General features: G+C 52.1%; 1 protein-coding gene across 5 annotated transcripts in view; it reads left to right on the top strand.

Moving 5' to 3' along the window:
* The window catches only part of TNS1 (tensin 1), a 236,554-nt gene that overhangs the window by 192,980 nt on the left and 28,140 nt on the right, over positions 1–15,434 (top strand). For 3 of the 5 annotated variants that reach the window (XM_067529459.1, XM_067529462.1, XM_067529460.1), the window contains 3 exons: positions 2,887–3,083; positions 3,336–3,474; positions 8,561–8,653. In XM_067529459.1, coding sequence (XP_067385560.1) covers positions 2,887–3,083; positions 3,336–3,474; positions 8,561–8,653 — 429 coding nt within the window. Of the gene's footprint in view, positions 1–2,886; positions 3,084–3,335; positions 3,475–8,560; positions 8,654–10,880; positions 10,917–15,434 lie in introns of all 5 variants that reach the window. The other 2 variants (XM_067529463.1, XM_067529461.1) reach the window with 2 other exon arrangements.

The following is a 15,434-nucleotide window of genomic DNA, read 5'->3' as shown; positions in this document are numbered from 1 at the left end:
AATGTCCCAACCACACAGACAGGACCTCTGATTGTTCAGCACCCCACTTTAAAGATCCACGTATGTAAATGGCAGGGGAGCGCCAAAGCTGAGTCCGCCTGGCCTGGCTGGAAATATGGGGGTTCCCAGGCAGCAGGGAGAAATAGGTGTAAATATGCCTTGAGCCGGCTCCCCACCTGCTCCCCATGCCCTGGTGCAGCCCGTTCCCTGGCTCGCTGATGCAACCCGCTGCCCTCCCCAACACCCTATGCAACGGTTCCACTGAAATCAGTTCTGTGCTCAGGGACGTTGTGCGCGTAAATTAGCATCTGCTCCTATGTTGGTCCACCACGGGCCGTCTGTAAATCCGGCAGGTGAAACCCCTGTGGGTCCCCGGGGCTAAAAGATGCTGAGATAAATATGAGCGTTTATCCCTGTCATGGCTGTTTGGAATCTGGCTGCCTTGGGCGGGTGTCAATCCTGCGGGCCCGTTTCGAGATCAGATGTTGCCCAATCTTGCGGATTCGAGCTGGTGACGGGAACCCGTTCTGCCCCGGGTGCCCTATGGGACCTCGGAGCAAATCAGCGAGCTGCTCCGTGCCTCAGTTTCCCCATCTGCAGAACAAGCATCTACGTCCTTCCCTTCCTCCCCGTGGGGTGCTGAGTTCGGCGTTCATTAGCTGCTCGCCTTTGTGTCGTTAGGGGAGATGCGCAGTCTGGGAGGATGGAGACAGGACCCCCGGCTTACCAGAGCAACGTGCTGCTGCTTTCTTAAAGTGATGATTGCTCAATACGATCAGCAGTTCCCCGCTTCTTCCTTCCCTGGCGAATCCCCCTCCCGGCCAGGTGCTGCGTGTTGGGGGGTGTCATTGCCATAGAGACAGCCTTCCTCCCGCTCTGCTGATGTGGACGCAGGCCAAACCCAGCTCCTGCCTCCGCCCGTGCTCTCCCCAGCTGAGTCTCAGCAGAGCTGTTCCCCCTCGCAGCGAAAAGCTGGGTGGGAGGAAAGAACCCAACCCACCAAGGGCCCTGAACGTGGCTCTGGGTCCCCCCCCGCCCCCGCTTTATAAAGCCTGCAGGACTTTCCCAACAGGTGTCGCCGCTTTGCAGCCAGGCTGCTGCGTGTGGAGTTGGAGAAGGGGGTGCCTGGCCGCTACTGGAGATGCAGACAAAGGAGTGGACTGGAATGTGAACCAGATTCCTGGCACGGTGACTGATTTTCCCTGGCCAGGCCCTGAAATGCACTTCTCTAGGGATCGTTCCCGGGGCCGGTGGGGGGCGGGGAGGGCGCTCCGGCTGTGAGAACCATCCTTGGCTTAGTTATTTGGACTTGCTTGGACTCTCTGCTCAGAAGGGATCCGTCAGGGTGCCCTGCCCTTTCTGTAACGCGACCCCGTCACCGCCGGCCTGGGTCTGTCTTGAGCTCCATCTCCCATGCGCTGTTCTGTGACCTGGCAGTGTGTCGTGTGGCCGTAGCCTACATTTCACTCGCTCTTTCATTGCTCAAGGTTCAGTCTGGTTCCCTGGAGACAGGTGTGCAAAAGCCACCATCCCAGCTGTCTCCGCGGCCTGATCCAAAGCGTGGCCAAGTCAACCCCCCCGGCTGCATTGGCCTTCCGACCAGGCCCTTTAATCGGTACCTTTGCTGCCGGCCTCCAAAGCAAGGTGGAGGATTGATCAAGGGGGGAGGGACGGCCAGTGGTTGGGGCATAGCCAGAGAGTCAGGTTCAATCCCCTGCTTTGCCACAGGCTTCTTGTGTGACCTTGGTTGTGGGAGTGGACGACAGGACAGGTCGCTCGACAATTGCCTGTCCTGTTCATTCCCTCTGCAGCACCTGACACTGGCACTGTGGGAAGACAGGAGACTGGGCTAGACGGACCATTGGTCTGACCCACTACGGCCGTTCTTACGTTCTTGGACAAGTTGTTTGATCTCCTCGTGCCTCAGTTCCCGTCTGTAAAATGGGGATAACGCCCTCCCTACCTCACAGGGGTGTTGTGGAGACACAGGTGCTCAGCTGTGATGGGAATGGGAGAAGCAGCATCTTACTGATGATTTATGTTGCATTTTCCATCCTGTTGGAGTCAGTGGGAACTGCAGGGGCTCTGCAGGTCAGGCCTGGGATGTTACAAAACCCACTTTCCCCGTCACTGACATGCATCCGCCTCTGGGCGGGCGCAGCTTCGGTCTGATTCGGGTGTGCGGGTGGCTGGGTAGTGGGAGCGGCTCATGCTAGCCAGGAGGTCAGACTGGATAAGCTGGTGGTCCCTTTTGGCCTTAAACTCTATGCCACTAACGTGGGATTTGGTCTTGGCTCAGCGCAGGTGGCCTGGGCTTGACGACTCCTCGAGGTCCCTCCCAGGCCTCCAGTTCCCCGAGCGTCTGGGCAGGACGGCGACAGCGCAGGGCAGAAAGGGAAGAGTTATTGTCTGCGGTGCAATTCCAGGGGTATTTGTTATACGGGAAATAACCACCTGGCCTAGGGTGCCTTGGTTCTCCATCCTGGGTCCTGTCCGGGTTGGGATCAGGGCAGCAGGTTGCTCTCCCGCACGTGCTGGGCCTATCCCGTAGCACGTGGCAGGCTCCCTCTTCCTTCACCTCCGTAAGGCAGCACAGACTGCCCTTTAAAAACGTTGGGGGGCAGAGAGTTGTCAGAGAGCGGAGCCGTCCGATGTGGAGAGGCTAGTGCCGGAGATAAATCACCGACCCGGCAGGCTAAGCTGCCGCCTGCCACCCTCAGGGTGAATTCGAGTCTTGTCCACCCGCCTCTCAGCCTGACGCTGCCAACGCGAGCTGGGAAGAGGTGTCCCTGGGGCCCTCTCTGCTCGTTACCAGGGCCCGGAGGAGCCTGTCGCGCCGCACGCTCCTGTCTAACGAGCGCCTCCTGCCATGTGCTTGAATCCCAGGGGTGCAGTCACGGGACAGGTCCCCGGAGGAGACCGGAGTGCCGCGCCGAAGACACACGGCCAGCGAGGGCCAGGCCGAGAACAGTCCCCCGGAGCCCGGCACGCCCCGGAGCCCGACCGTCCGCTCGCCGGTCCACAGCTTCTCGCCGGAGGTGGTCAGCAGCATCGCCGCCAACCCGGGAGGGAGGCCGAAAGAGGTGTCTTTTCCTTGCTCTTCCCGCCCGCCGCTCTGTGAGCAGGGCCCGGGGTGAGGGGGCCTCCCCGTTCAATGCCAGGGGACGGGAGGGGCTGAGGCTTGCCCGGGACCCACAGAGAAGCTGAAGGAAGGCCCTGGTTCTTTTTGGCCCCGAAGCCCCGGCGGCAGCGAGCCTGGGTTTGCGGGTGCCTGACGATCACGCGTCTGTAACGGGGGGAGGCTCTGACGTGGCCTCTCTCGCTTTCTTCCGCAGCCTCATCTCCACAGCTACAAGGAAGCCTTTGAAGAGATGGAGGGGACCTCTCCGACCAGCCCACCCTCCAGCGGTGGTGAGATCTCTCCCCCAACCCCTGCCTTTCCTGTCTCGCCACAAACCTTTTCCGGTCACCTGCGTAAGTTCCGCGGCTCCGGGAGGCGGTGGGAACCGGCGGGCAGTCCTAGCAAAGCCAGATAGCGGCGGCAGGTCGAGCCGCTCCAAATTCCAGACGCCCGGCGCCATTTCATCACTTTCTCTCATCCCGCACCCACCCTCCCACGGCAATTCCTTCCCCGTCACTTCCCTTCTTTGCTTGACGCCTCCCTCCGCCACTCCGCCCGCTGCAGCTTTCTTTGGTTTAGTTTTTATTGCAGTTCAACAGCAAAGTTTTACAGAAAGCGGGGTGCAAAATCATCTCAAAACCCTCAGGGGCCCTGAGGGCAAGTGATTGAGATAGCTGAGCTCCGGTTTGGGGGCAGGAGTGCCCCCTTCGGCCATGACAGCACCCTGAAAAAAACCCAGGTCCATATATGGAGGAGGGCTCCCACGTCAGTGGGTTTCCACGCTCTGTGTATGCAATATACAGCTCTGGCTTGCACCGCTCCATCTTCTGCAGCAGATCAGTTTCCTCTCTTCCACAGCTGCATGCCGCTCCACAGCGAAACTCAGAGCAGTGACTTCAGTCTGCGAGTGAAAGCGCTCGAGCGTTTAAAGGAAACAGAGATTTGGGGGGTGAGAAGAATCAGAACAGGGTGGCTTGGCTGCAGCGCTGTGCGGGGATCTCCGCTCAGTCCACGGGAGCGGCAGCTTTTTGCATCACCGCTTTTCAGGCTGACACCTGACGGTCGGACAAGGCTAGGAAGAGGAACGTGCTCCCGTTCAGACCCAGCACCTGCTGCTAGCTCTGGGAGGGAGAGTTGATTTTAAACCAGTGATTTTTTATTTGGGGGGGAGATGAGGGGGCACAGAAAAGCTATTTTAGGTCAATTTTCCTCTGAGTGTTGGACTCACGGTAGCTAGGGCAGGGGGAGGGTTATGGACCCCGATGCACTTTTTAAAAACTCCTCAAACATTCCGGAAAGAGTCTTTCTGTAAAACCGAGGCGGGCTGCCGGCTGGCCAGGAGTAGGACCAAGCTGGTTTCAGCACTTATTTGGACTGGCCTGCTGCGACCCCAGCTAAACGCAACCCAAAAAGACCTTTGTCCGACGCCACTGATTGTTCTTATTTACACTGCAGCAGATCAGGGATCAGGGTCCCAGTCTTCCAGGTGCAGAACAATCCTATAACGCAAATATGGTTCTTGCACCAAAAGCATAAACTACGGCCTATCACATATCCCCAGTGTGCCTAGCTAAAGACATGCTGCGTGTGCACGTGTGTACTGGATGGAATTCAACTTCCTTTACGGAAGCCACATTTTGGGTTGACATTATCTGTTCAAATCCATTCATCCGCTGTACCCGGGTGGCCAGATATTTGCCCATATGAACCCACAGTGTGTAGCCGAGCGTATGGCGGGTCCCCTTTCCCTGAACAGATTTGCAGATGAGAAGGGTGCATGAACAGGGGCGTTAGGTGCTACTTAACATGCAGATGCTCTGCTGATTCTAAGGTCGGCAAAGGAGGTTTCAGCGCTGGCTTTGCTGTTGGAATGGTCTGGGCCTTGCAAATGGCTGGGAAAGTCTGATCCTTGCATGTTCTGCCCTCTTGGCTCCTCCAGCTGAGCATGCGTCCCACTGGCTAACTCTCTTGATAACTTGGCGGTGGGTTTGGAAGAAGTGAATTCCACTTTGACCGGTTCTGCCGCTGTCCCACGGTGCCGCAAGGGCACAGCTGAGTCAGTCTGCACCAGCACAATGGACGGGTGAGCAACTGGGAAACACAGCAAAGGCCACACTTACTATTCCTGAGGGGTAGCCGTGTTAGTCTGTATACAGCAAAAACAACGCGCGTTCCGTAGTACTTTAAAGACGAGCAAATTTAATTTCAGACGAAGTGGGTTACAGCCCACGAAAGCTTATGCCTGCAGAAATTAAATTTGTTAGTCTTTAAAGTGCTACAGAACTCGCGTTGTTTTTACTTAATATCCCTGTGTGTTTATCAGAGTTTTAAGAGGATTAGTGGAGCTGAAAATGGATTGAGATGCTCAACTCCCGAGCAGAGATTTTCCAACATGGAAATCAGCTCCCAAACTTTATTCTCCACGTCGCCCATCTCTGAACCCTTCTGGACGTCCTACGCCTTTAGAATAGAGCTGGGCAAAATTTTTCACTCAAAACTTTTTCTTTTGGGGGCGGGGCGGGGGTGTGTGTGAAAAATTCCAATATGGGGACACCCACACCTTTCCCGAATCCACGTCAATGTTGTCCAATTGTTTCGGTCGAAAAACCCATAAAAAATAAAACGCTGCAAAAAATCGAAACATTTCAATTTTTCGGTTTGAAATTATTTTTCATTGCCACGTTTCCTTGGATTTTATTTTATTTTTTAAATGAAAAACCTTTTAAAACAGTTGCAGTTGAGCCAGTTTCTTTTTGGGTTTCATGTGACCAGGAAGAAGGTTTTTTTTCCGACTTTTCGACGTGCTGAAAATTTTGAAAAAAAACCAGTTTTCTGTTCAACCCACGATTATTATTTTTTAAAAAATTCCCAGCGAATTGAAAAATCTGTTATTCGCTCAGCTCTGCTCTAGATGTTCTGCCCCTTGTTGGTGGCAGCAATTGCTACACGCCAATTTTAGCAAGAGAGTTGTTTTTTAACCCCTCTGGTGCCACCCCTCCTCCTCTGAAACACACGGCTGGGCAAAGATATCACCTGTTGGAATAAACGAAGGGTCCGGATGTGGCTGGGACGTATAACAGCACTTCATGGTCCTCATGTTTTGAATGCTCAGCGAGTTTGTTCTGTGGATAAATTTCAGAGTGACGGGTTAATAGTGACGGGTTAATAGTGACGCTTCGGGAGACATGTACTTCTCAACCAGAACCCTAGATCCAATTGCCTGCATCTGAATCCTCATTCAGATCAGAACACCCCAGGTCTGTGCTTTGTCAGACGGCGGAGAGATGAGTTAATTTCATTTCCGCGCAGAGAGCGGGTGAGATGGCCGCTCTCTGCAGACTAGATTTCCCGATGATTCGGGAGTTAAACCCATGTCCTTGCATCTGGCTCTGCTGGATTTTTCCCCTGTGCAACAAGACGCAGCCATTCAGAACCAGGCACATCCCCTTAGTGGTCACTCTTGGATGGAACGTCTCGGATGGCCCGCCAGTGGAATTGCTTGGTTTCCCAGTAACTCATCTGCATTGAGCAAGCGGTTCTGACCAAGGCAGCAGCCATGAAGATCTGAGCTCATGAGGACTGGCTTTTGTTTCTATGCCTGCCCCCCGCCCCCTCCCGCTGCCAGCGTGGGTGCCCGTCTGAATCTGTAAGTCAGAAGATAGAAATGCAAGCGGCGGATGAAGCTAAAGGAATGTGTCGAGTTTCCTTTAGGGACGTTAGTGCCTCATTTGTCTCCTTTTTCTGCGTTTTGCAGCATTCCCCCACACCTTCTCCTGAGGTCTCTCTTCGTCCCGCTTAGAAAGCCTGAATTGTTTAAGCTGGTAAAATGCAGTGTCAGTGAGTTAGAAACTCCAGCACACACCCACAGACACCATATAAAGCCTTATTTGTGAGACTCGTTGTAATTCACACATCTCACATACCCATCTGCATCGATTTGCTTCATCTCTGCTTGCTTCATATGAGAACTAAATACACCCCCCCCTTCATACATACATGCTACATACCGGCCTCTCTCTATAATATCTGTGTGCAACAGAGCTATGAACACCTGTGGTGTGTGCATTCGTGAACAGGCCGGGGTGTGTGTCATAAATGCGTAGCTGCACATCTATAGATCTGTGTCCACACCACAGGTTTGAAAGTTCAAGTCATGGGCGTCATTTAGGTTTCTCTGCTAGAACTAATCCATTAGGTGGAGTGAATGCTTTGAAGTAAAATGTGGGTCCTAGATTAGGTTAAAAACAGGGTTTTTTTTTCAAGAGGGAGATTAGGTAACGGGACTGTTTTGTGAACCCGGTGATTTGAATTTATTAGGGCCGTCGTCTGTTCTCGTTTATGCCGGGGTGAATCGGGAGTATCTTGGTTTAAATCAATGGAGTCCCTCTGGATTTGGATCTAGGTCACGGAGATTAGGATCTGGCCCACTGTTTTTCTGTTGATCTCAGGCTGAGTACAGATGAAATGCCGATGTTCTTGGAGGCCTCTCCGGCCAACCGCACATTAAGAAATGCGTCTCGGCAGCACCTCCCCCCCAACAGACCCCTCCTGGGTGGTCTCGTCCTTCGGCGTGTGGAAGTCAGGACTCCTTGCTTCTAGCCAATTTCCTGAGTGGCTGCAGGCAGGACATGTTGCCTTTGTGTGCCTCAGTTTACCAACCTATCCAGTGAGGGAGTGCTGCTGAATGCCCTCCGAGGGTGGGGAAGGGCTGTCAATTAACCGTGGCAGGGGGTCTCAATCATGAGCATTGGTGAAGGTGCTTTGCGATCCCTGGCTGAGCGGCGCTGCAGCAGTGCAGGGCGTTGTTATCTGGCCGGGGAGGGGGCTGCCGCTTTGCCGACCCGCCCAGCCTGCTGTGTGTGGTGGATTAGAATTCCCACCAGCCCCGGGAAGTCATTCTTGCGGGTGGACTCCCCCGAAGGGTGGCGATGCCAAGGTGCCGTCTCCTCCCGGAGGCAAGGGCTTCAGGCTTCCAGCACACTCAAGCCAGGTTTATGTGCATCGAAGGAATCTATAATCCGGCCCTGCCCTCTGGGCCCCTCAATCCGTCCTCCTGAAACTACCCATCGACCATCAGCAGAGGGTGTCTTTGCCTCCCCCATTTCTAGGTTCCCTTCCCTGCACACGCAGCCGACATCGGGCCTGGCCGAATCACCGTCTCCATAAAAGAGAAGCCAAAGGTGTCACTTCTAATAAGGGGCCTGCTTTGCACGCCTGCATTCCTGTGGTTTCTGCAGACCGGCGGGCCTAAGCGTTTCCAGTTGCGTATGCACCTTGCCAGGACATAATGACAGTCATTAAGCAGAACACATAGCGCTTCTGCTATAAACTCACATTCAGCAGCAACCGAGGCGAGGCTAGGGTTTATTGTGCTTTCAGTATAATTCCTCTTTTCGTGCCGGTGGGTTTATTGATTTTTTTTTTTTTGCCTGACTACAGTGCGCTCCCCGCCCGGCCTGGCCAAGACCCCGCTGTCCGCACTGGGCCTGAAACCCCACAATCCAGCCGAGATCCTGCTGCAGCAGACAGGAGGTGAGCGAAGGGGTGGGGTCAGGGGGCAGGTCATGATGTTGAAATTAGGGCCAGTTCATCCTGGCCTTTTATTCCCCTCTCTGCTATGTTGTCTCCTCTCAATTGACTGGAAGGGGATACAAGCTTTTATCACGAATGCCTTAAGTCCACATGGAGACCACGTTGCTGGACAGATGTTGTCAATTTGGGCCAGGGAAGGCTTCAGAGGAGCTGAGCAATAAACACTGACCCTCAGGACGATGGTAAAATTCCATCGTGCCGCTCCAAAAAGCGATTGAGAATGCATTGTTCCTCCAGGGGCTTCTGCTGCGGCTGGATGTGCAACATCTGCCCATCCTGGTCGCGACGGCTATCTGGATTCGGTCACTTGCATGCACACCAAAGACTTTGATGCGTATGTTGCTAGACGTCACGAATGTGCCCCAGGACCGTGGCGCATAGAGGAAAGATCATGTAGCAGCAATGGGGTTGAGAAATATGCCGTGGAGAATGTGTATTGGGTCTGTTAAATTCTGCCTCAGTGCCGGGGGATCAGAGAATCATAGCATTAGAAGGGACCACAAGGATTGTCTGTTCTAGTCCAGTTCCCTGCCAAGATCCAGGGATGGGCTAGCCAGATGACCTCTCGAGGTCCCTTCTGGCCCTACATCTCTGTGATTCTGTGTAGAACAAGATTACACTCACCCCTGTGGTCAGGTTATCCCGGAGGGTGGTTTTTTTTTGTGCATTTGCCTCTGGAGCAGTTGGTGCCGGCCACTGTCAGAGACAGGTCACTGGTCCAGCTGGATGTGGCGGGTCTCCTCCAGGCTGGCTATTCCTGCATTATCAAACAACGAGCTCCAGTAAGGCAAGAGAGCGAAGCTGTCCAGTAGAGCGGTCACCCGTCACCACCGGCCCTTTGGTTTCTAGGTCCCGGTCTCTGTCTGGGTCAGAAGCCGAGGTCTTTACTCCCAACCGGAGCTTTACTGAAGTGTGCGTCAGGTTGTTAGGATTTGGCCGTGTCTGTGGCGCTCTCTCGCTCTTTCTCTCTGCCGCCCTCTCCTCCTTTCTCCACCTCGATGCATTGTTCTCACCTCGGCTCAGTTCAAGAGGGCTGCTGCTATAGAAAGTGCAACCTGGCAGTTAAAACAGTATCCAGAGCATCCTCCGTCTCTGCGCGAGTCCCCAGAGGGCAGCCTCCCACCCCGGCCCTGCTGCAAACTCCTCTCCCGTCCTGTGTCAGCTGTCTCGGGGACGGATACCAGAGCAGGGGAGCTGTCATCTAATCCAGACAGATCCCAGCTCACCAGCACCATGCCGCCCCTTCTCAGGCATGCAAGAGCTTTCTTTATGGCCTGTCCGAGGATGTTAGAAGCCTTGTGTATATCCTGCTAATCGCAGGCAGGGAGAAGCAGAGACTCGAGTTTACAAGCGGGGAAAACCCCCTGGATGACCAATTCTGGGGCTGTAGACATCAGCGTTTCAGCCCCGGGCACCTTTTCACAGGCAGGCTATAAATGTGGAGCAGCAGAGGGTTTAATAGCAGAAAGGCTGACACATGGCCAGAAGGATCACATGGAAAAACCGCAGCACTAGGAATGTTTTCAGTGGGGTTTTCGCAGCCCGCAGAGAGCCAATCACTGTAGGCTTGTGTGGCCTGGCCCATACCTGTTGTCTGAACAGGGAAGGCAAATGGCTTCTCAGAGGATGGAGGGAATTAAAATAACCATGAATAATACATAAACCAGCTCCCTGCCCAGAGCCTTGTCAATAGGGGAAGGTTGGTGAAGCCATAGGCGCGATCCTGCTTTGACCAAGAGGGTGACGGTTGCTTTAACGTGTAGGTGGTTCTGCCAGGTCAAGATTGCGGGGCCAGTGGGTGGGAAGTCAGCCCTGTTGCTACTCTTCAGTGGAGGATAACAGGGGATGTCAGTCAGGCACTTTTCCCCAGCTTCCCTGTATTTCTATGGCGTGCTCATTTGCATGCAGCTACCCAGAATGCCCTGCCAGCACCTAGTGGTGTTCTCTTCTGGTGACAGTCTGAAGCGTGTGTGTGTGAGTGTGAGTCTCTTTTCTGGTTCGTGGGCAATGCACACACGCTATTCTTTACCGGGATGAAAAAGCAAAGAATGTTAACATAGATTTCTCTCTCTCTCTCTCTCTTCTCCTTCCATTGCCGCTTTCCATTTCTCTGCCACCGCCCACCCGTCTCCCCCTTGCACCTCTATCTCCTGTCTTTCCCGCTCAGAGCTAGATGGGGAGGCAGTAGTTGAATCTGATGAAGGTAAGAAGGGATTTTTTTTTTCATGCTAACTCTTTGGGCCAAAAAAGAGAAGCCAAACCGCTAAGCTCATTTCTGTCGAGATACCTGGCTGGCCTGATTGGTGTGGCGTGCAGACGGGTCAAAAGTGCATGCAGGTGTCTACTGCAGTGTGTCCCGCCAGGAGCTAATCTCGAAGGAAATAAATCCAGGTAGAGCTGCTTGAAATTGAAGTGTCTAGGAAAATGATCAACGGTCCAGAAGTGGCATTTCAGCCTCTGCCAAGAACTCTTTCTCGTGCTTCTCGCATCATTTCCTGTTGCGCTGCCTTCTGGCAGGCGGTACTTCCTGGAATGCCATTCCCATCCCAGTGAACCAGTGCGCCGTGAGATCATTGCACCGGCTCGTGCAGATGTTCGTTCTGAAAGGCGGTCAGGATGGTGCCATGAGGCAGAGCCCCAGCAACGGCATGCTCTCTCTGCCTCCCGCACCCTCAGCAAGGGGGAAGTAGGGACGCTGACCACTGTGCTTTTCACCTTGCTCCAGGCTTCCCTCCATGTGGATGCAGCCAGGGGACTTGCCTAGTTTGAGAGGCGCTTTTGAAAATTTCACCTACGTCCCATTTTCAAAAGCCACAGAGCGTACAGGATCCAGAGGCCTAGAACCCGGGTTTGCAGGGCTCGGGCAGGCTGACATTTCATGCCACCACCTGTAGCAGAGGTGTGATCCCTACTGTAAATCCCGGGGGGCACTACGTGTCATAGAAAGTGCTGTCCACACAAAGCCCCGATTGGTATCACCACCCATGACCTCTGATTTGTCCAGGCCAGTGGCTTGCACAAGAGAGGCAAGCAGGGGCCCGGGCCCCCCCAGTAATTGGCAGGGGCACAGAATAACTGGCCCCAGGGCCGCAGTGGGAGAGTGAACTACGCCAGCCCCCCCTGGGCTGTGATGGGGAAAGCGAGCTCCTCCAGCCCCCCAAGTTTTTATTCCTGCACACGCCCCAGGTCCAAGCACGCTATTTAAGCAGGTAGGACGTTCTGGCAGTACCTGGCCTGCTGCTACAACAGACGCAGCTCTTGTTCCCTGCTTTGGGCTTGGTTTCTGACCCTCGGCTTGGCTCCTGATCCCTGACTCCCGGTTTCTGACTCTGGCTGTGACCCCTGGCTTGGCTCCTGTTCCAACCACCAGGGGCCTACTCCTGCTCTGACCACTAGGCCTGACTCTTAGTCCTACCCACTAGGCCGGACGGCCCACTTCCCGATTGTAGACTTAGAGCACGACCACATGGCAAAAGCTGTGCACGGGCTAGCCTGCTCCAGCTGGCTTCACCTCAGCTAGTGTCAGTAACAATGGCCGTGAAGACAGATTTTCAGGGAGCTCATTTCCCACGTAGGTACCAAAATAAAGGGTCACATTTTCTTACGTGCCTAACCCCCAGGAGTTCCCCCTGTGACACCCAGGTCTGGTTTTTGCAAACAGCCAGCTCTCAGTGACTCCTAAGGTGTGTTTGCCAGCGATGCCCGGCCGTCCCAAGACTTCCCAGCTCTGTGCTATTGCTGGCCCCAGGGGAGGGAAAAGAAGCGGAGACGCAGAGCTGAAGTTCACGAGTTTCAGATGCCGTGACGTGCTCTCGAGCAGGATCACTTGAGGTGCGGTTTGCGCCGTCGCTGGCTGCTGTCTTTCAGATGAACCAAGCGGTCTGAGCGGAAGCGCAAAGTCTGCTAAACAAGAATGTCCAAGTGTTTATAGGCAGGGGACATTAGCTTCAAACAAAACATAAGCAAGAGGCCTGTGGATACAGAAGTTAAGAGCTTGGAATTCACAAGCCTACACAATCTGTTTTTCATTTCCGTGCTTTCCTAGTTAATGTGTTGCAGACAGCTGGTGCTGCTCCGGTGATGGCACTTTCATTCAGGATTTCGATTTTCAGCCATTTCTGAGTGACTCCTCGGGCTGAGTTTTTTGCTTGTATTCAGTCCAATCTGAAACTCTCAGGGGAGTTTCCTAAGAATCTGTCAGTTTTTGCAGTACCCAAAGCAGTGTTGTCAACTCTCATGTTTCAGCACAAATCTTTATTGTGGTCTTTGCCTTAAAGCCCCAGCTCCTGGAGTCAGGAGATTACAGGACAATTTCAGCTTTAATTAAAAAAAAAAAAAAGTTTCTAGTCCTCATGGTTGCAGAGAAAAACCTGAAAATGTGGCAAGGGCTGGTTGCAATCTGTTGTTATTGTTCAAAATGCTTTTCAGCAAGAAAGGGACGTTTTGGTCAAAACGGAATTTTCTGGGGTTAATATCATTTTTCAATCATTTTTTCCCAATTTTCATTTAAAAAAAGGAAATTTTCAGCCCAAAACAGAATATTGGGGGGGGGGGGGAAGGGGTGCCTGAAATTTTTTGGTTGCCAGGAATGGACAGAGGCTTGCTTTTTCACATTTTCAGCATTTTGACAAAAAGCCCAAAATCTTCTGAAGAAAAATTTGGATGAAAATGAAAACTTCCTTGTTTTTATCAAAATTTTTTTGCAGACTAGGTCTAAATCATAGAATAGAATCATAGATTCATCGAGTTGGAAGGGACCTCAGGAGGTCATCTAGTCCAACCCGCTGCTCAAAGCAGGACTAACCTCAGCTAAATAATCCCAGCCAGGGTTTTGTCAAGCCGTAATGTGACCGCTGCAGCTCAAAACCAGAAGGGAAATAAAAAGACATGCGATTTTAAAAAATAAGACATTTTGAGTTCTTTGCAAGCAGTGTCATGGTTTTTAGGGCCTGACTCATAAGTTTTGAACACTTTGGGTTGGCAATACTGCCTGGACATTACCAAAATCTTTCACCCGTTTTCTTTGTGACTCAGATAACTTTAAAATGTTGTGTTTTAAAACCTAATATGTCCTGGCTCCTGGATAAGGAGCCGTGCTTTTGCCATGGGGAAGAAATTAGCTGAGCGACTTGACATTTATTGAAAGAAAAAAATTTTGATAGAAAAATGCCCTTCCCTCCTGAATCAATGTTTTTGATCTTGTCAATATGTTGCGAGTTTTGTGCCTTTTTCCCCCCTATATTTTTTTCCTAACACTTTTGTAAAAAGTTTCTGTTTCCTCATAACCAGTTTTCAGCAAAGGAAATATTTTGATGACATTTTCAATAATTCTTCTGATATAAAGGAGAAAAAAATATGCCCACAAATTTAGGAAATGGGAAAATGTCTGTTTTTGATCCTTTGGATGCTAAAATAACTTGGAAGTTTTGAATTTTTTTTGCAATTTTTCCCCCCACTACGTTTAGAATGAATTTTCTAGCCACTGGAGTTTTACTTCACTGAGTTTTACTCCTGGGTCAGATCCTGGTTCACTGTGCAGCCTTGACAAACAACGTAGCCTTTCTTTGACTCATTTCCCAGCTCTGAAATGGAGTGGAAACCTCTAATAACCGGTTTATCAGGGTGTTTTAACAATTCGTTAGCTGCTGTGCTTTGAAAAAACAACTACGTCTTATGCGTTGTGTCCTGTGAGAGTGGAACTAGGGTGCGATTCCCAGATATTGGAGGGTAGAAACCTTCTTACAGCTCCCAGTCATCCTTACCAGTGTAGAGGAGCGGAGGGATTTGGACAGGACGGCTCTTCAGAAGTGGGGATGTTGGTCAGTAGCACGCAGAAGGCTTTGTGTGTTTAATCGGCGTGAGTATCCGCTCTCTATCCCCTTCCGGCCCTTGCAACTCTCCTTCACTTTTCAGCTTGTGCCGTGCTTTTTGCAAAGCCAGGTCGTGGTCTAACAAAAGCGCTTCCTGGGATGGATGCGTCTTGGTTGTCCCAGAAGGGTGCAGCTGGAGAGTCAGTAGCTGCACGGCTGGAAGGGTGGGACTGCTAGATACAGAATTTGGCCAACAAAATAGCAAACTGGAATAGAAAGAGGCTGCTGTTTTTTCCGCATTGCTCCGCTAGTCGGACTGGATCAACTGAATTTGTGTACTGCTGTTTTATGTTTAAACAGCAGCTTTTCACAAATACATACACACACACACAGAGCAGTTTTTTAAAGACGGCTTCCAGTTTTACAAAGGTGCAGTTAATTATGGGCACAAAATAGCCAGTGCAGATTTTCCATTTCTAATTTACTGGATGTTCCTGCAAATCAGGTGACTGAATACCTGAATGCTGCTATTTCCACCTGCAGCGTCAGAGGATGGGTTGAGGGCCCCTTAAAAATAACAGGCATCAGGGTGTAACTCTCATGTCTTGCATTATAAAGAGCTCTTCCTTTGCTCTTCTGTTGTCATCCGGGCAGTTTCCGTCAGCCATCGCGTCTTCCAGAAAAATCCGAGTAGACGAGATCTAAATTTTTAATCTAGAAAATATGCCAAATCCTCTTTTCTTCCCCCACACTTCACACACCCACCTCCTTTCTGCTTTGCCCATGACCCTGATTTTCCTTGTGTCACTGGCATTCTGCAGCCGTTTCTCCAGAACCTGAGTCATGCACTCGGACTGGCTGATTTTGACTGGGGCAGGGAGTGGGAAGGACATTAACCCGATTGAATTACT

This window comes from Emydura macquarii, unplaced genomic scaffold (genome assembly GCF_026122565.2).
Source record: "Emydura macquarii macquarii isolate MOO-44397 ecotype Brisbane River unplaced genomic scaffold, CSIRO-AGI_Emac_v2 contig_2988, whole genome shotgun sequence".
NCBI lineage: Eukaryota > Metazoa > Chordata > Testudines > Chelidae > Emydura > Emydura macquarii.
This window is presented reverse-complemented; position numbering and strand designations above follow the sequence as displayed.